At 35.5% G+C, this 20,884-nt stretch overlaps 1 protein-coding gene across 8 annotated transcripts in view; it reads right to left on the bottom strand.

The window, feature by feature from the left end:
- Positions 1-472: 472 nt before the first annotated feature.
- The window catches only part of TANK (TRAF family member associated NFKB activator), a 98,599-nt gene continuing 78,187 nt past the window's right edge, over positions 473-20,884 (bottom strand). For 4 of the 8 annotated variants that reach the window (XM_066345963.1, XM_066345962.1, XM_066345965.1 and 1 more), the window contains 4 exons: positions 11,884-11,960; positions 11,130-11,245; positions 4,695-5,275; positions 474-1,322 (listed from right to left, as the gene is read on the bottom strand). In XM_066345963.1, coding sequence (XP_066202060.1) covers positions 1,143-1,322; positions 4,695-5,275; positions 11,130-11,245; positions 11,884-11,960 — 954 coding nt within the window. In that variant the 3' untranslated portion in view covers positions 474-1,142. Of the gene's footprint in view, positions 1,323-4,694; positions 5,276-11,129; positions 11,246-11,883; positions 11,961-20,884 lie in introns of all 8 variants that reach the window. The other 4 variants (XM_066345961.1, XM_066345960.1, XM_066345966.1 and 1 more) reach the window with 2 other exon arrangements.

Raw genomic sequence — 20,884 nt, 5'->3', positions numbered from 1 at the left:
CCAGCTTTTCAAAACACATGTTCCAAAGAAAGCTGAATTTTGTTTTGAGAGTTGCCACTCAATGTTTACTTCATAAAATGGAAGTCATGCCTCAAATATTTTTAAAAATGGGGGGAGGGGGAGAGAAACCTAAAAGATGAGAATCACAGGGAAAGAAATGAAAGGGAAGGGTCAAAATTGAAACAAAATTCTACAGCCTTTTGAATTTGGTATCCTCTCTCCTGTCTTCCAGTGGCCATCAATCAAAATGCTATCAATAACATTTCCCAACAAGAATGCATTACTAATATAAATAAAAAAAATAGGGTTTTAGATTTATTCCCATTAAATACAAATGTTTCTCTAGTAAGTTTACTTTGAAAAATAATTTAAAAATTCAAAGTGATTTACTAGTTGTAATAAAACATCACCAGCTCTGGTATCACCCTTTTATCAAGTTACTGGAAAGAAAACATGCATTTTATAAACTTCTTAAAAATGAAATTTATTTCCTTTGTATTTTTTTACTCAAAACAAAGAACACATCAGTGATCATAATATAAGTAATTCTCTTAATTCTTAATTGATTTCATTATGTAGCTACACATTAAAAGTTAAAACCATGTATATTATTTAAAAAGAAAACTAAAATGTTAAATTGTTATACCAGTGATTTTTATTACTGGGCAACAAATATCTTTGGTTTTATATTTACTTAGATGTTTATGTTGTCTGCTATTCTCTATTATAAGTTTATTCAAAAAGAATATCACTTAGAGCATAAATAATTTAAATTTTTTAATGAAAACAAATGAAAAATCCCTATAAACATTTGACATCACCAAATTCAATAGATTTAACTAGAAATCCAAGCAATAAGCTCAGACAGTTGAAAGAAACATGAATTATGGTCATATAATTCTGTAAGTCACATACATAATTTTGAATTATGGTAATTAAAAACTGTAAACATAAATACAATGAATGACAGTTTGATCTTTTGAAGATAATAAAAGAAAGTTACCATTAAGTCTAGAAAAAATTCAAATAGCTGTGATTTTTTTCAATAAATGATCTTGAACTAAGTTTGCAATCAAGTATTTATATTATTACAAACCCAAAATCATCACACAGACCTTGATAGGTCTGTTCTCAAATTAGTCTTAAGTCTCCCCATTAAAGTGTGAATTCAGATGCCGGAGGAAATCCCCCCTGGATGTAATGGATGGTGGGAAAACTGCTTGACAGAATTCACATACTCGAGGTATATGCAGTTCTGAGTCTGTGCCACTTAGTACCGATGATAAATCACTGTCTTGATTAGGAAAGGGCTTCCAAACTGGCTGCAGGAAACAAAGAAAAACATCTCCTGTTATTTGTATTTAAAATCAGCTAGCACTGAATTTCAAATTCACTTTTTTTGAATGGGTTATGTGCATATACATGAAATTCCCTAACAGGAAAGCAAATTACCTTTCCATAGAGTTAGCATGAGACATACTCAATTCTCTTGCATAAGGGGTACAACTAAACTTTGATCAAGCATTGCTTAAAATACACATCCATGCACTTTATCTTCACATATTTAAAAATCCTCCAACTTTAACACCAGTATATTTTAATACCGTATCACAAAGGCAGTAGTTTTGAAACAACAGTTAATAATAAGACTTTAAAAATAAAATTCTATCTTTTCTATTTTACAATAAAAACCTTGACTAAAGGGCCTTTATTAATAAATAGTACACTAGACATGGTATGTATGTACATGCATTGTGAGAAAAAGCAATTCAAATTTCACTATTTATAAGCAAATATAAAATGAATAAATTATGTACGAATGTTTTAATTTTTGAAAATACTAAACAAATTTCATTGATCAGTTGTTTTTTTGAAACCTCAAATATTTAAATTAATCATTCAACAAAATCTAGCATAGGATTCATTCTTTTGATTTCTTATTTTGCTCCTGTTACATAGTATATATAATATGGCCTTCTTTATTCTTTTTTTGTGGCTGGATGAAGTGAAACCTGTTAATAGTTACCTAATTAAAGAATTCTAGAAGCTTATAATTCAATAAAACTATATCCATTTGTAAGCAGCACATAAATACTCTTAAATAATTGAATTTCTTTCTTTTTTTTTAAATGTAGAAGGGCAAGGAAAAGCATTTAGTCCCATGATAGGTGCTCAATAAATACTCATTGATTGGACTGTATTACCTTCTTAAAGTGTTGTAAGCCAAACTGTTTTTTAAATTTGCTTTCTCATTCTGCATAAATTACCCTGACCGCTAAATTCTGAGGAAAATCACCTCAAAAAGTCCATTTTAGGAGACTCCTTTGTGCTATTTACTAGTATGTGTTTAAAGTAACAGCTTAGTCCAACAGTATTAGTATTCATTCCCTTACCCAATGTCTTTCATTCTAGCTATCCAATCATTCACAAATATGTATTACTAATTGAAGCATTGGGATTTCACGACATCACTGGCTTCTTATAAACATTTAACTGGACAGCTGTGTACAGTGGTGTAAATATACAGATTCTGTCTAAGCACCAAGATATATTCAAATATCAGTATAGAAGGCTTACAATAACACTGACTCAAATCCTTTTGTGAGAAGTAGTCATTTTATTACATAAAATAGTATTTAAAATATATATTTTGATATTTGGGGTAAAACAATTTTTGCAAAATCTATGATAAAAGTAGTAATAATTTTGAGTATATAAGCAAGTATCTAGTTAACTAGACTTAAATTTGACTGTTTGCAATTTAAACAAAAAGTACAATTGATTAGTATGTACCACTCTAATGGGAAATTGATATATATATATAAATACAAAATTATGTTAAAATAATTCTTAAGATCTATTAAATAAGAAACAGATTTAGGAACAATTTAGTTTATAAATTTGGTGAGCCAATCTTCTACTGCCATTTTATCTTCAAAGTTCATATTTATCCTTCTCTGTTAGGAGCTATTATTCAGACTTGATCTCTTCATAGAATTCAGTTGGGGTCCCAATGATTAACTCAGCAAAAGTAAGAAGAAAGAAAGTCACATATAGCAAAATAATAAGCAGGTACATTTGTAATGATAGCTGAACATATAATAAAAAAGTGTTTAGTAATGATTAATAAAAAGTAAAAATCTGAAATATGTGACCACAATTTCACTTCTCTTTGTTACTTCAACTCAAGAATTTTGTATTTATCATACTAGCTTTATTAATACAAATAAAATAGCAAAATAGTTTTAAAAACCCATTTTAAGAAATAGTCTTTCATTTCTAAACTGTAACATAGCCTTCAAAACAAACTAATTTTGCCTTTTCTGCCAAAATATCAATTATCTAACCTTATGCCCTGTGTCTTGTGACAGCTCAACACCACTTCTGCATTATTTAAGCTGAATACTTTTCCATCAAGTTGTAATCACATACCAGCTGTTTCCCTTGCTCTAGCATAGAAAGCAAATGCACAATGCAGGGTGCCATCTACTGAAACATGAATGCACAGACGAACTAGTAAAAGAACAAGCAAGAGATATATAATGGAGAAAAATGTAACAAGAATTAAAACTGATGCACTTCACAGCTCCACAGGAATTCTACTTTCAATAAATGAAATTGTTTAATTTACTTCATTTAGTGGTACCTATAACTGAGATTATGATGTGAAATAAGGTACAGTGTAGAACATAAGTGAGTTTATAATTAAAGCTTGTTGTCAGAGATGCTTAGTTTTCCTCACTACTAAAATATACCACAGTTTGGCTATTTCATCCTTTGTATGCTGATTTAAAAGTCTATAGCCTATCAGATTACTTATAAAGCCAAAGGGTATTTGGGTATTTATCAAGTTGTTGAAGACAAAGAGAAATCAAACAAATGTTTGCAAGTTATAAAGACATTTACAGCAATATGTATTTTCACGAGTTTCTGTTTAACAATTATATATTTTCATTTGTCTTCAGGCATTAAAATATTTTCTTTAAACTAAAAGAATCACCCTGTGATGGTACCTGAGTAAAAAAGACGGTAGGAGTGGATTAGGGGTTTATTTAAGTAGTCTGCGAGCTTTAGGAACATTAAAGTAGTTGATTAAAATCATATATATACAGGGACTATTAAAAAATATATTAGGTTGCATGTTCAGTGCAAGATTAGAAACCAAAACCAAAGCTAAATGTGCAGATCTATGTACTGTATAACAGTATATAATAGGAGTATTAACTGAAAGAAAATTGCTCATTTTGATGAATAGGAATATAGAATGTAATTATTATGAAAAATCATGGATTTTTGTAAAGGTGAGTATGATCTACACAAACATTTTAATAAAAACAAATGTCATTTGTTTCACAGTATGAAATTTAATAAAGAACCCTATTATAACACTGATGCTGAGTAAAAGAGCTCTGAAAAAGGGACTAAGGAGTGACACACGCTAGATATGGGTAAGACTTACATGTACTTAAAAATGTGCCATACATTTTAAGGTGTTTTATAATGAAGCTTTACCATGTTCATGTTTTATAATTTCATGTAATTTAGTATAGAGCCCGCATCTTTTATTGAGAGCTTGCATTTGGCTAGTCATCAGTTTAAAAGGATGTCCAATAACCTGAAAGAGATGCATATCTGTGCCTGTAGGGCAAAATGTGTGTTCACACATAATATATTTGTTAATGCGAAACAGTTACCTGCTGTGGTCCTCGGATAGCTTTTCCTGAGGAATCAAGTGAAGGAAAAGGTGAATCAGATGGGTCCTGAAGTGGGGCTGTATTTGCATATAATGCATTGTGGTCTCCAGGTGGCAAATACAGAGCTCTGTCCAGAGTTGTCCTGATAGAAGTGTTGACAAGATTTGAGGATTTTATACTATCGGTTGTTTTAAGGTTTTGTATAGCTGAAAATATGGGGTCAATTCCCTGAATTTCAAATAAAGTTTCTTCTGTTTTAACAAAGTTTCCCGGATTGTCTCCGATTTCCATATTGAATTTATCCTGACACACAGGCTCTGATGCGGCAGGACTGAGGACGCTGGGTCTTTCTGGAGTGCTGTGTAAGAACGGAGAGTCGCTGTCCATAGGTGGAAACTTGACATTGAACTTAGAAAGTGATTCAAAAGAGGTGTCTTCCTCATCTTGGCCCAGTCCTCTAGGTGTGACAGACGTGATGCAGGGTGCACTTCTATTTATATCATCTTTAGCCTGAGGCTTAAAAAGTGCTTCTTGTTTATCTGTTTTATCCGTACACTGTACAGGCACCGAGCACTGTGTTTCTGCAGGGAAGAGAACATGAAAGGAAAACAGTCATATTCTAATCATTCTTAACAATCTGAATGTTCAGTCAGCTTGGGACAGATGAGTATTGGTTTTTATAGCAATTGAAGATAACAGGGATTTTTTACATTTGCTACCGACTTACCCAGAAATATTAGCATTCTCTAGTGGGTGAACTGGAACGTAGCTTATTAGCCGCAGTTTAACTGCTTTGTCTTTTCCCAGGTCTTTAGCTGCAAGCTTTGCATCTTGTTCACAGTTCTACAGCTCTACACTTAAAAAAAAATTGCTTGTAGTGTATACATTTAAACATATTGTCAGGAAAAGAAGCCACAACTGTAAGCTTGCTTATTAGACAAGTAAGTTGTTAAAAGGGAAAAAAATCCTTATGATTTTTATATATCTCTATATAAAACAGGTTAAGGATCTATATGAATTAGGTCATTTATTTCCCCTAATATCACTGTGTGGAAAAGTAAGTCACCAATCAATTTAGACACTGTCTACTCTCAATCATCTATGTGAGGGAGTGGTGATGGTGGTGGGACTTCGGGAGAAAGAAGACAGTGGAGGCAAAAGAAAGATGAAATTTTGGGATACATGTGAAGCAAATTTATGTGAATATATAATTTTCTCATCTTATAGATGAAAAGAAAGCCCCTGTAGCTCATTTACCTAGAAGTCACTTATCCAACAAATTCAGGTCCCTAGGCCACAGGCAAAGCTAACAAGTAAGTAAACAGAATTTCTCAGGAGTCAGAATTAGAGCCACAAGCTCTACAATGATATGAATTGCTCTTATTCTCATTTTAGATTTATTCTAATGGGTTTGGTGATGGTTCCCTAGCTCATAGATGGCTAGAAGCAGTGAATTAAAGGTATGGATATGAGATGTTGAAGGATACATTATCAACAAGAGCTGAAGGCAGAAGAGAAACAAGAAAAATGAAAAAGCAGATATAAGAACTCAGAAAACACTACAATCTGGTTTGGGACCAGCAAGAGTTATAGTTCTCAATGAAAAGAAAAGAAAAAAAGAACCAAAACCAAAACAATGATCAATGCTCCATGCTGATGATCCTGAGACATTAGAAAAAGCTCAATTATGCCCTACAATGTTATTTCAAGAAGACAGTAAGATTGGAGTTTGATAATGTACGTATTTTCATTAAATGGACAAATGGAAAAAATTAAAAATGATTATCACTTTAACCAGGCAATCACTGATGAAGTTGTGAATTCATAAAGGAAAAACTGACCAATGACGCTGATTTAAGCAGACAGGGTGTACAGAGTAGCGTCTGTCCAGGCTAGTAGGCACGTAACAGATGTTAGTTCCTCTCTCTTCCTCCAGGTCTTTGTGGTCACCTCACATTCCAAAACAGTATTTTCTGTTGGGCCATGACTACAGTACAATGCAACCACCATTTTTGTTCCCTCTGTTGTATACCTTCTGCATTTCTTTAGCACATACCATCTTCTCCTATTGGATTATTACAGCCTTTGAACTGCTTCCTTGCCTCTAAATTTATCTCACATTCAATCCATTCTCTACACTGTTACCCCTCACCCTTAGTTCTTCTAAAGTACAAATCTGGTCTTGTTACCCCCTTAATAAAAACCTTTTCATGGCTTTCCGAAGCCCTTAGCCCTCAGTCACCTGTCCATTTTCATATCTTTCATCATACAGGTCTCATTCCTTACTCCAGCTACAATGAACTCTGTAGAGTTCTTCAAAATAGACATGCTCATGTGTTTTGGGGTCTTTTTACATATTATGCAGGCTGCCTGGTGTCCCCTCTCACTACTCTTTGCCTAATCCTTACTTGTTTTTCATTATTTGGCTTAAACATTAATTTACCTGGATAGTTATTCTGGCTTCCCAAGACTGGTTTAGGCATGTCTATTGGGTGCTCTGCAGATTAAACACTCTACACTGTATTTGCAAGCATAACTCTTTCTTCCATTAAAGTAGGTTTCTAATCTACATTATGTTTTCCATTTATTCCCAGTATCCTTCCCAGTGCCTGGCATATAGTATGCCCTTAATAAATGCATTCTAAATGAATCTGTACTCTCTTCCCCACAGAGTTTAATACAAAAATCTTAGTACAGATAATCTGGGAATAGGAGTGGTACAGTAATTGAGATCATGCTCAACTGTTTAGCAAAAATTTTTTTGTCCTTTAAGGTTCTTAAAGTTCATTAACTCTCAAGTAGTTATTATCCTAGTAGTAGATTTAAGAGTGGCAGGAAATTCTAGGAGTAGATTACATTTACTAATTGCAAATAGCTAATCAGAAAAACAAGTTGTTGAGGTACTCACATTTTGTAACACCTGAGATGGAAGAAACACTTATCAAAATGATTATCACAAAGGCAAGAGCACTATTGCTAATAATGACAACATCAGTAGGACTTCTATGTGCCATGCACGATTATAATCATTGTACATATATTAATTTATTTAATATTCAACATAGTCACGCGGTATGTACTATATTGTCCCCCCTTTACACACGAGGAACTGAGACATGGAGCCTTAACTAATGAATGAGTGGCAGATCTGGCACTGGCACCCAGGTAGCCTAGCTCTAGAGCCTGTGCTCTGAACCATTCTGCTAAGCTGAACATGCCACTTCCATAAATAACAGAGTCCACAAAATGACAGAAATGTGCTTTTCTTTTCCAGTAGTTGACCTATCTTCTCTGTGAACAAAACATAGAAAACCCTAACAGCTACATTAAAGCATATATTTTCTTTCAATACAGCGAGCTGGCATACGTCAGCCACATTAAAAAAAATCTTCTGATTTAATCTACTCAAGCAATAGAAGTTACTATCTACCGAAAAACAATTTTTAACTTAAGATTAAAAAGAAACAACAAAAACAAGTGAGAGGCAGGGAGGCAGAGAGACAGGCTCCTACATTCGCCCAAACTGGGATCCACATGGCAACTCCTGTCTGGGGCTGATGCTCTGCCCATCTGGGGCCTCTGTTGCTTGGCAATGGAGCCACTCTAGCACCTAAGGTGAGGCCATGGAGCCATCCTCAGTGCCCGGGGGTCAACTTGCTCATTCGAGCCATGGCTGCAGGAGGTTGGGTGGGGGGAGAGGGAAGGAGGGGTGGAGAAGCAGGTGGTCGCTTCTCCTGTGTGCCCTGACTGGAAATCGAACCTGGGACTTCCACATGCTGGGCTCATGCTCTACTGCTGAGCCAACTGGCCAGGGCTAAACTTAAAATTTTTAATGCTACTAGAAACCCAACCTTAGGAAACTTAAAAGCAATTGTTATCCTGGCCCTGGCCAGTTGGCTCAGTGGTAGAGTGTTGGCCTGGCGTGCAGGAATCCCAGGTTCAATTCCCGGCCAGGGAACACAGGAGAAGCGCCCATCTGCTTCTCCACCCCTCCCCCTCTCCTTCCTCTCTGTCTCTCTCTTCCCCTCCCGCAGCCAAGGCTCCATTGGAGCAAAGTTGGCCCGGGCGCTGAGGATGGCTCCATGGCCTAACCTCAGGCGCTAGAATGGCTCTGGTCGCAACAGAGCAATGCCCCAGATGGGCACAGCATTGCCCCCTGGTGGGTGTGCCGGGTGGATCCCGGTCAGGCACATGCGGGAGTCTGACTGCCTCCCCGTTTCCAACTTTAGAAAAATACAAAAAAAAAGAAAAAAAAAAGAAAAAGCAATTGTTATCTTAACACTATACTGAGAAACATGACCAGGTGAGCAAATTGCTTTTCTATTTTATTTCAAGGAAACTTAGTTTTGCAAGGAAACAAAGTAAAATGAGAAACATTTTTAGATTTTGAAAATTTAAGTACAGTTGTCCATTTAGACTACTTTACAGTTTAATTGCCTTATTGCCTTGTATACTGACCAAACCCCCCCCCCCCCAAAAAAAAAAAAAAAAAAACCTAATAAAAACCGAAAACAACTGATGGTTCTTCGTGACCTCTAGTCCTATATTCTTTCTTCTGGTCCCCACTGAGATACAACCCTCTCATACCAGGTACTGCTTTCTTTCAGAGCCACATCTGCTTAAACATACATGTTATCTCATCCTTTCTCAAGGCTACTGCCATATGTGGATGAAAAGAAACCAAAAGTAATAAAAAGAAAATATGCAAGTCTATTAACAGCAACTCTTACAAATTATATGTTTATTTTAAAGTAAAAATTAACAAAAGAAACATAGGGACAATAATATTAAATATACTTTTTCCAGATATATTATGCAAATCGTATTTGAAATAGTTCTTTTATACTTTTTTTCCATATAGTGTTTTATCCTTAAAAAATCTGAATAAGCATGTTTTTCCAAAATCTCCCCTTTTGATCTACTACTGTCAGTGGTATATTTGATATTTTTGTTTCAGTTTGTACTCAGCAAAACTTCACTGGAACCTGAAACACAATGGATCTAAGACCTTTCAAGAATAATGTTATATTTATTATTTGTGACAGTTAATATAAAGCATAACAATAATGTTAGGAAGCAGTTTTAGTGGGGAAGAAATTAATGTTAAACACTCGGTGTTCTAGTTGACAGACATTGACTAGATTTAGACCTGTGCGATTTAAAAATGGTCAAAGTATTAAGCCACTGATAATGGGGTAAGGCCAATGACTACATCACCATTCCAATGTTTTGATAAGATGTTAATGTTCAAAAAAGCATGTTTATGAACTCTAGGTACTACATCGCTATAATTAGTATATTTTAAGTAAAATTAATTCTTTCACTTCAGAAGTACTTAATGTCTTTAGTTGGCACAGAAGCTCAATCTCTAATGAAAATGACAGAAACTAAGATGAAAAATCAGAGTTCTTGTTGGGGAAGTAGGAGGAAAGGAGGAAGCAATGAATTGTTTATTTACAAAAGGTACATGGGGTACCTTTCCAGAAAATAAAATAGCAGAAGTCAGCAAACAGTAAATTTATACTACAGAATGACTTTTAAACAGCCTAGATATAAGAGCTATAAGAAATGGAACGTGATCTTTAATTAAAGGGGTGTTAGCACTGCTGCAACATCTTTCAGAGTGAAAACTGTAAATCACATCTCTTGGGAGTTGCATGCAAAGTATCTCAACTCACCAGGGTAAAGGAGAATTTATCATAAGTGATCAGTTTACCTTCCTTTTGTTTACATAAGTGTTTGGTAGCCAGATTGGATTCCCAGAATTTTGCTATTCATATGAACTACTGATGCAAATAGCAGAAAACCAGTCTGAGGTTTTAGGAAAGGGTGGAGCTTAAAAAAAAAACAACAACACTGTAAAACAGATGTTCCTTTTAAGTTATTTTTCATACTAAATTTGTACTTTGTGCTTCCAACAGAACTGGCCTCACAAAATGTGTAATGTTTGTTTCTCAAACCAAACTACAAGAATCTATCTATAGTGTTCAATTAATTTTCAGATAGAGGTTAAAAACAAACCTAATGTTATATAATTTACCTCGGCTCATGTATGGTAGTATAGTTTCAAGGTTGTTACTAACACATAAATTAATGTTTTGTAAGACCCCCAAAAAGCAACTGAAAACTTTGAGATATCCTATATTTATACTGTACTTTTCCCAAGGTGACACTTCTCATTAAGATATTAGTAATTGTGTCATTCAATTTAATCTATATGTACCACACACAATAAAAAGAGAAAAAGCCAATAAATTATATAATGTAATACATTACAAAACTTATACAGCACTTACCCATTTTAGTGGTGTGAGGCCTAAACTGCAAATTCTTAGCACTTAAACACTTAGAAATGTTTCCATAATCAAAAAGACATTTCAACCAATAAAATTAATATTATCAATAATATTAATATTATATTAAATCAAACCTTACCAGTTGCAGTGGCTGGGACATTAAGCTTGCTTAAGTGGTCTTTTTGAGCTTTTGTTAGCATACATAGTCTATGAAATACTTCTTTCAGATCCCAGAAAGTCTTCTCTATACAACTCCTAAAAATAAATCAATATTTAAAAGCGAAAAGCTATTTGTTCAAATATTTTTATCATAATTAAACTTACATAGTACCTTTTTATGTACTACAAAAGTAATTATTGAGCTGTTAAAGTTCAAAAAATGTTTTCAATTCCTAGATCATGCCACCCTGCAGAACAATTTTAATGTTTAGAGGGCCAGGCACAAAATGAATGAAAAATGGAAAGTTCTAATACATAAATGTAGGGCAGACTAGCATATCTGCTTATTCATAGATTACACTAATGCTGGCTGTCTCATTCTCACATTAGAAATTTCAGTATACTGACTTTTGTTTTCTGTAAGCATCTTAAGTAGAAGAAAATTAAATATTCCTCACTTTGATGAAGTTCACATTAAGAGTCATTAATATAAAACAATGTGGCCATAATACTTAGTCTAAAAATTCTCAATATGAAATATTAGTGCTATAGAGAATTCAGTTTTTAGATTCATATCTGATATTAACTATATAACTTATTTAGGTCATTTTCACAGTGAGGAGCCTTGGATTGGTTCCTTCTAGTTCTAAGAGGCTGCTAAAATTTAAAAATATGTAAGAATATATTTCAATATTTATAACTTTTAGAGTTGGCAAAAAAGGATATAGAACTACCTTTCATGGAATAAAGGAATGCCAAGACTCCTTGGTGAAGTTTCTTTTCTAGGAGAAGAAACCTCTTGTCTTCTTTCCTTAAAGATACAAAATGATTACCACTTTATATTGCTTCTAAACTCAAATGAGAATGAGTTAACAGAAAACACAATGAAAAATTTATATTTCTCATTGAAAAATAAGTTTAGGTAGCTTACAGATTTATATATATATATGTGTGTGTGTGGGTATATGTGTAGGTACACACACACACACACACACACACATACCATATATAGGATACACCATATTTTTCGCTCCATAAGATGTACTCCCCCCGCCAAAAATGGAGGGAAAAATGTCCGTGTCTTATGGAGTGAAAAATACAATATTTTATTAAATATTTTAACACACCATTTGGTTCAGAATATTTTTTTTCTTATTTTCCTTTTTAAAACCCTAGGTGTGTCTTATGGTCAGGCAGGTGTGTCTTACAGAATGAAAAATATGGTGTGTGTGTGTAAATATATATGTGTGTGTGTATAATAAGAATAAGAGTAAAAAAAAATGAAGGTAGAAAAATAGGATGAAGACATAAAGTATTTCTGTCTGGTAAGTTCAATTACTATTTTCAATACTAATAATTCAAGGAATTTTCTCAGATCCACCTATGACCAGAAAGTTAAGAAAAAAATCTGTATGTGTGTGCATGCATATGTGCGCATGCACTTCTCTACTGCTGGCCTATACATTTAAATCAGTGTGTCTGCATTTTGTTATAGAGTCTTTGCTGAGGAATGCAGTAGTATTAGAGGAAGAAAACCAAGCAACAGCTCCTTAGCATTTCACTAGCATTTAAAGACAGAGCAATTACGTATTTAAGCTACTTGAACACAAGTTCTTGCCTTTCACTCCCACCCTGTGGCTTACACTGGTATTACATTTATTCTGACATTTAAAAGCCAACACTGAAAAACATGATACAATCTATTGTATGGTTAGATTTTTAAAATAATTTTTAATTATACCTAGAAAACTTTGTGTACCTTATAAAGCTATAGACAAACTCAAATATTTGAAGAAGTCTTAATATACAATCATAAATTATAATTGTCAAAATAGTTTAGGTTTTATATAAGTTCAAATTCAAACTAGTGGACTTTTACTTTTAGTGACTTTGAAGATTTTATTCAATTAAGATCATTGTAGCCTTTATTAAAACGAGTGATTTTTACTATACTGTGTTTTTTTTTTGTTGTTGTTGTTGTTGTTTTTTTTACAGGGACAGAGGGAGAGTCAAAGAGAGGGATAGACAGGGACAGACAGGAACGAAGAGAAATGAGAAGCATCAATTATCAGCTTTTTCGTTGTGACACCTTAGTTGTTCGTTGATTGCTTTCTCACATGTGCCTTGACCGCGGGCCTTCAGCAAACAGAGTAACCCCTTGCTTGAGCCAGCGACCTTGAGTCCAAGCTGGTGAACTTTTTGCTCAAACCAGATGAGCCTGCGCTCAAGCTGGCGACCTCGGAGTCTTGAACCTGGGTCCTCCGCATCCCAGTCCGACACTCTATCTACTGTGCCACCACCTGGTCAGGCACTACACTGTTTCTTATCATTGAAAGAAATTTCCCTTTAATCGTGCTTTTCAAAAAGTTCTTTCAATTTCTTAGTTTTATTTGTTCTTTAAAAAAAATACATGAGCCTGGCCAGGCGGTGGCCAGTAGATAGAGCTTCAGACTGGGACATGCAGGACCCAGGTATGAAACCCAAGGTTGCTAGCTTGAGCGTGGGCTCATCCTGCTTGAGCACAGCTCACTGGCTTGAGCGTGGGGTTGCGGCTTGAGTGTAGGATCATGGACACGACCCCCATGGTCGCTGGCTTGAGCTCAAGGTCGCTGGCCTGAGCAAGGAGTCACTTGTTCTGCTGTAGTTTCCTGGTCAAGGCACATATGAGAAAGCAATCAATGAACAATTAAGGCGTTGCAACAAAAAATTGATGCTTCTCATCTTTCTCCCTTTCTGCCTGTCCCTATCTGTCCCTCTCTTTCTCTGTCAAAACACACACACACACACACACACCCCAACAAAAAAATACATGATCCTGTTTTTCTTAAAATTAATCTTTTCCAATTTTATTACTCTATTTTTCCAGCTTTTTATACCTTTCCAGCTTTTCTAATATATGTTCCTAAATATCAGTGTTTTCTTAAGAGTTCTAATTAGTAAAATAAAATTTTGGCTACCCAAACAACTTCTATATTTTACATATTATGACTATATATGTAGTCCGAGTGAGGTAAAATAAAGATCATTTACTGCTGCATACTTTTTGTCTGACAAACAGGCTATGTTTTCTCCTAGATTAAAAGAGATTTATTGAGCTATTAAACAGTCACATCAGAAGACATTTTCACATTCACAGTTTGTTTTTTAAAGCGGTACACAAAGTTTTTTTTTAACGCTATGTACCATTAGAACACTCAATGGATTTGGTGTGGACTAAGAAGAAAGGTGGTATTTTAAAGCTGGCCAACCATTCAGGATGCTACACATATGGAAATAAACTTTTATAAGATTATCTTATATTAAATCTATATCAACAAAATCAGAAGTAATATTAAGAGAACAGAAACATATGACAATACATTAAACAAATCATAAGTAATTAAACGGAACAATAAATCTTTTAAAACTTACTACTAGAAATTCTCAATATGAAAAACAATTATCTTATTAAGAGCTAGAAAGAACCAAAAGGAAGTACTCTATAATTATAGCCTAAAAATTAAGATAGTTACAGAAAGTGATAAAGAATATTCGAACTGTCAAAATACTGATGATTTTGACATAAACTAGGAACGACCGTTTCTGATGTCAAAGAAGCTTTGAAAGCTAATGTGGTGAAGAGGAGGAAAAGGCAGGAAAAGAATGATAAATTTTTGGCTTCTCAAATAACTACCTAATGTCAACTTATTACCATGATTTTTAGATTTGATTACTGGTGTGGACGAATTTATCTGGAAAAGATTCCTTGGGTATACTGGCAGGGTGTGAAGCAAGGACGCAGTCTGAGGAATTTCTACAAAATATTTAAGATCTTCAGCTTCTTTGGGAATGGAAATACAGCTCTACTTGCTATTATTTTTGTTGTTATTGAAGAAAAGTATTATTAATCGTTCTAAGCAATGCACTTGTCCCTTTTTTGATTCACATCAAATAAATTTTTTCATATATTTCAAATAAAAATCTTAGGTTCCCAACATCATAAAAAAATATAGAAAGAAATCTAACATGTTCCTTCCAAAAAGAAAATAGGGTTTATCTAGAATGGATGTAGCATGTTAATGCTATTTTCCATTGTAGCAATTTGACACAACTCTGAAAATGATCATTCATTTTTTCAAAGGATTTAGGATTAATATTAGTATAGTCAATGGCAACTCCAACACTCTTCCAGAAATGCAGACTTCCTTTTCAATGCTAAATAATCTTAATGAAGATTTTTAAGTTTGTTCAACACCCCAGAGAGTAAGTAAACAGAAGAGATAACTTGTATTTTTCTTTACTCTTAAATATTATCCCAAAAGACCCTGCACTGCAGGACATTGAAGTTATTGTAACTTCAAATAAGAAAGCAAGGGAAATTGGAGTATTATCTTTTAGGAGATTTTAAACATTAAATCATTCAACAAATGAATTTATCTTCAGGTACTAAAACTTAAAATTCTTTTTTTAAATTTTATATTATTTATTTATTCATTTTAGAGAGACGAGAGAGAGAGAAGGAGGAAGGAGCAGGAAGCATCAACTCCCTTATGTGCCTTGACCAGGCAGCCCAGGGTTTCAAACCAGCAACCTCAGCATTCTAGGTTGATGCTTTAATCCACTGTGCCACCACAGGTCAGGCAAAATTCTTAACATTATAAACTGTTCCAAGTACTAGTTTGGAAATGCTGAACTTATGGAATGAATACTGAAATAAGAGTGTTACACATCATAGATTTCATTTACACTTCTAGGATGGCGCTGGATAAATCATTCAACTCAATCATTAAGATAAACCCATTTGAAACAGTTGGAAGATGCTGTAACATGATTTCTTAAATTTCCTTTTATGTGAATTGGGAGAATTTTATTTTCGTATATGTAGATCAATTTAAATTTAGTACATGTAAATCAATTTACCCATGTCATAGATGGATATTATATTAAAAATACATGTTCAAGGGTTACTTGAATAAGCAATAATATTTAAGAAGGAAAATAAAACCCTCAAAGTTGCCAATATTTCATTAAGCCAAAGCCAGATTTATTATTATTTTTTTTTGAGATACAGACAGACAGGGATAGACAGGGAGAGCAATAAGAAGCATCAACTCATAGTTGAGGCACCTTAGTTGTTCATTGATTGCTTTCTCTTATGTGCCTTGATGGGGTGGGACTCCAGCAGAGCCTGTGAACCCTTGCCCAAGCCAGCGACCATGGATGACCTCAGTGCCCCAGGCTGATGCTCTATCCACTGTTCCACCACCTGGTCAGGCAGCCAGATTTATTCTTAATGCAAAGGTAATGAGTTTGGCCTCTGGTGGCGCAGAGGACAGAGTGCCCATCTGGAGCACTGAGGTCAGGGGTTTAAAACCCTGGGCTTGCCTGGTCAGGGCACATACAAGCAAACACTAAACAGCTAGAGTGAAGCAACCACTTCTCATTCCTCCCCTGTAAAATCGAAAGTAACATCTTTAAAAAGAATAGGTAATAAAAAATACTTTTGTGTTGGAATACAGGTTCTATTACATATCAACATCTTAAAAAAAGAAATGTATATTTTCCCTAATGCTTATGTTTTAAAATATTTGGCAGTAAAAGTGAAAGTATTTTATTACTTTTATAAACCAATTTGAAAAACACAGAAATGATTCACAATAGGCAAGAAATATGGATTCAACCTAAGTGTCTATCGGTGAGTAAATGGATAAAAAATGTGATATGTATATGACAGGATATCATATACAAATATATATAAAAATATTGTAAGGCTGAAATTCTATCATTTGAGACAACACAGATGAGCCTGAAGGCTAGCATGCTATGAGAACTAAACCGGGCACAGAAAGACAATACTGCACGATCTCACTTGTATGTGGAATTTTAAAAAGATGAATTCGTAGAAGTAGACAACAGAATCCTAAATTCACTAATATAATGTATATTCTCTCATAGGAAAGGAATCTAAACTTTAAAGGCTATTACTGAATATAGGTGGTAAGTTTTCAGTGACACATACTGGAACTAATGATGACTATCACTTTTTCCCAATGTTCATATCACAGATTGTCTCTAAACTTTAGCCGAGATCCTTGCATGCAAAAAGAACATTTATTTTTAGGTGGTCAGGCACCTGAGTGTAGCCAGTACTTGATTTTGTTTCTGGATGAGGCTTAACAGAATTCTGCTCTTACTTGTAACATGTGACTAAGAAATAAGCTGAGCTGAGATGGGATGGACTAGTAAAGGGAACATAAACAGTGGAACAGCAATAAATATGAGCTTGATAAAATCTACTACAGAGAAAGGATAAATGATCAATGGAAAAAGAAATAAAATAAGGATTAATTTATTGCCTACATTTTAGAAACTAAGAATGAAATGTTAGAGGAGAAGCAGATAGACTACAGGGTAGAGCAAAAATAGGTTTACAGTTTTAAGTACATGAAAGTTTATTCTTGTATTACTATTTATTAATTCTTGTATTATTTTCCATATGAACTGTGCACCTACTGCCCCACCCTGTGTAAATATACTTACCACTTTTAGATATCCTGAGACAATGATGTAATGGTTCAAGTCAAGCACTGAATAGGCTGAGTTAGTGGGAAAGTGAGAAAAGGGATTAGACAGGGAAGAGATTAAAGTAGAAAACAGGAACAGAAAAACATACAAAATAAAAAAGTTTAAATAAAAATAAATATAGGACCCTGGCTGGTTGGCTCAGTGGTAGAGCGTCAGCCTGGCGTGCAGGAGTCCCAGGTTCGATTCCCGGCCAGGGCACACAGGAGAAGCGCCCATCTGCTTCTCCACCCCTCTCCCTCTCCTTCCTCTCTGTCTCTCTCTTCCTCTCCTGCAGCCAAGGCTCCATTGGAGCAAAGTTGGCCCGGGTGCTGAGGATGGCTCTATGGCCTCTGCCTCAGGTGCTAGAATGACTCTGGCTGCAACGGAGCAACGCCCCAGATGGGCATAGCATCGTCCCCTGGTGGGCATGCCGGGTGGATCCCGGTTGGGCGCATGTGGGAGTCTGACTGCCTCCCCGTTTCCAACTTCAGAAAAATACAATATGCATAGTTAACAGAAAGTGAAAGGAGAAAAGGTAACTTTGACAAATTTGTTAATGTATTTATACAAATTTATGGCTATGTGAAATCTATGGTTCTCTCCCCCTCATGGATGTTACTGAAAATCTAGCAGAGCGCCCTGGCCGGTTGGCTCAGCGGTAGAGCGTCGGCCTAGCGTGCGGAGGACCCGGGTTCGATTCCCGGCCAGGGCACATAGGAGAAGCGCCCATTTGCTTCTCCACCCCTCCGCCGCGCTTTCCTCTCTGTCTCTCTCTTCCCCTCCCGCAGCCGAGGCTCCATTGGAGCAAAGATGGCCCGGGCGCTGGGCATGGCTCTGTGGCCTCTGCCTCAGGCGCTAGAGTGGCTCTGGTTGCAATATGGCGACGCCCAGGATGGGCAGAGCATCGCCCCCTGGGGGGCAGAGCACCGCCCCTGGTGGGCGTGCCGGGTGGATCCCGGTCAGGTGCATGCGGGAGTCTGTCTGACTGTCTCTCCCTGTTTCCAGCTTCAGAAAAAATGAAAAAAAAAAAAAAAAAAAAAAAAGAAAATCTAGCAGAGCAAGAACAGATCCTAGGAGCCTTGTCTGTTCCGCATGATCCAGTGTGCTAGGCAAACCCACTGCCAGTTCGGGAACAATTCCAGGGCAAAATGGGATTCATCCCATAGTTCTGAAGGAAGTGGCAAGAAAATAAACAATATAAAAATAAAATTAAACACCCCAATTACTTCCAAGTTCTTTACAGGGTTCTGGTTTAATGTAAATCCCCCAAAAGCTCTATCAATTCAATGTTATAATAAAACGTTCTTTAAAAAAAAACAACAGTTCAAATCCTTTACCAGTACTGCCACAATTACTCTAATTTCAGCCTATGAAGTTGTTTGAAGCAGAGTGAAATAAATACTTTTGCACTCTGTTTTTGGAATCTTTCCCTTTGTATTATGTTCCTTTTGCATATATCTTATTTTCTCAATGGGAAGAAATAATTAATTGTGGGAATGCCTTTTAATGTAAAATAGAAAATGAGAAACTTACACGACAAACTTAAAAAATAAGGTTTCCCCTAATCCCCTCACCCCTTCTCCAAACCCTGGGTTTAAAATGAACTTATTTAGAAAAATCATTTCCATTAATGACAAATTGTGTTATACCATTACCATGATGAACAGAAATTATCTTCATGAAAATGGTTATTACTTAAGCAAGCTGAATGTATTATTTGACTTAATCGACATAACCTTGTGAATTAAGTATTTTGACTTTAAAGTTTGTTGTGATAAATAGGGTTTGGAAAGGTCAAATCATTTGACTACAGGTGCAGTAGGAGAAGTAGCTGCAACTGGACAGCTGGAACCCAGGCACAGGGCTTGCTACTGGAGAAGTGGTGCAGTTATCTAAGTTATCTAACATGGTGTCGTAGATTAGAATGGTGATATTTACATTGCGCCAATGCAAAATAATTTTAAGATTCCAATACCTGTCTGTCATACAACAAATGTTTCTCACTCAAGAGCAGTTCTAAGCCAAGTTTTGCTGTTTAAATATTGCCGGGGTTGGGGGGGGTACCCTTTGGTATGGCCTTTTTTTGTGTGTGCTCAAGAATATCCAAGTAGAAATTTACATCCCAAAATAACCTAGACAGATTTATCAAGTACTGCCAAACCGGTTCACTTGTTGACGGGGGTAATTTGACAATAATTTCTTAACTAAAATTTCATAGTAAGTATTTCTAAAACTTGTAGAAGTTCACTATTTGACAGCATATTACTGTTAAATCTGTCCCCTCAGAACCTTAACTTCCTTCCTTGCCTCCCTATCTCCTAATAGAAGAGTGGGTATATTTATAGTAGCTGATTTAAAATTCTTGTCCAATAATTTCAATATCTGGATCATCTTATGGTTGGTATCTGTTTCCTTGAAAATGAGTCACATTATCTTGACTCTCCATATGTTGAATAATTTTGGACTGTACCCTGAACACTGTGAATATTATGTTGTGGAGACATTATGTTACAGGATACCAGAGGGGTACTGATATTTTTGTTTCTGCAGGCAATTAAGTTGGTTAGGTTCAGACTCCAAACTGCTACTGCTTTGAAGAGCAGCAGCTCAGTGCAGCCCGTTAAGTCCTAGCTATGGACTGGTTTCAGTTTGCCCTGCACATCCAACGGGGGCTGAGTTTAAGCACAGCTTTCCTTTGGCTCTCTCTTCTCTGGGCATCCTGCCCTCACTCTGTGTTGACCATGGTTATCCTGGGCTCATTCTGCTGCCTGGTTTGTCAGCCAGAATAATGGTGGGCTTTCTACTGGAATTTCAGCCACTGCAATTGTGGCCACCCTTAGGACAAGACCAAGGAAAACTGGGAACTTACTCTGAGCCACTACTGGCTCCACATTTTGACTCCCCACCAAAATGTGGTAAGTTCAGTTTCCAAAGTCCTCAGGTAATTGTTTTTTTTTGGTATGAGTTATTACTGTTATTTGTAGAGGACCGATTTGTCTGGCATTCATTCCTTTGTAAGAGAAGTTGAACTGCCAAACTCGGTTGTTTTTTTAAATTGGTCTATTCTTCTGAAATTTCACCATGATTTTCCAGAGATGACTTAGTCACCAATCCAATAGCTTTTCCTAAAGCTCTTATTTTGTTTAGTGTTCATTCAACAGTATTTCATAGAGCAGATCCTCCTTCTTGAAA

The sequence above is a fragment of the Saccopteryx leptura genome, chromosome 7 (assembly GCF_036850995.1).
Source record: "Saccopteryx leptura isolate mSacLep1 chromosome 7, mSacLep1_pri_phased_curated, whole genome shotgun sequence".
Classification (NCBI taxonomy): Eukaryota; Metazoa; Chordata; class Mammalia; order Chiroptera; family Emballonuridae; genus Saccopteryx; species Saccopteryx leptura.
Note: the sequence above shows the minus strand (reverse complement) of the source record. Positions and strands in the feature narration are given on the sequence as shown.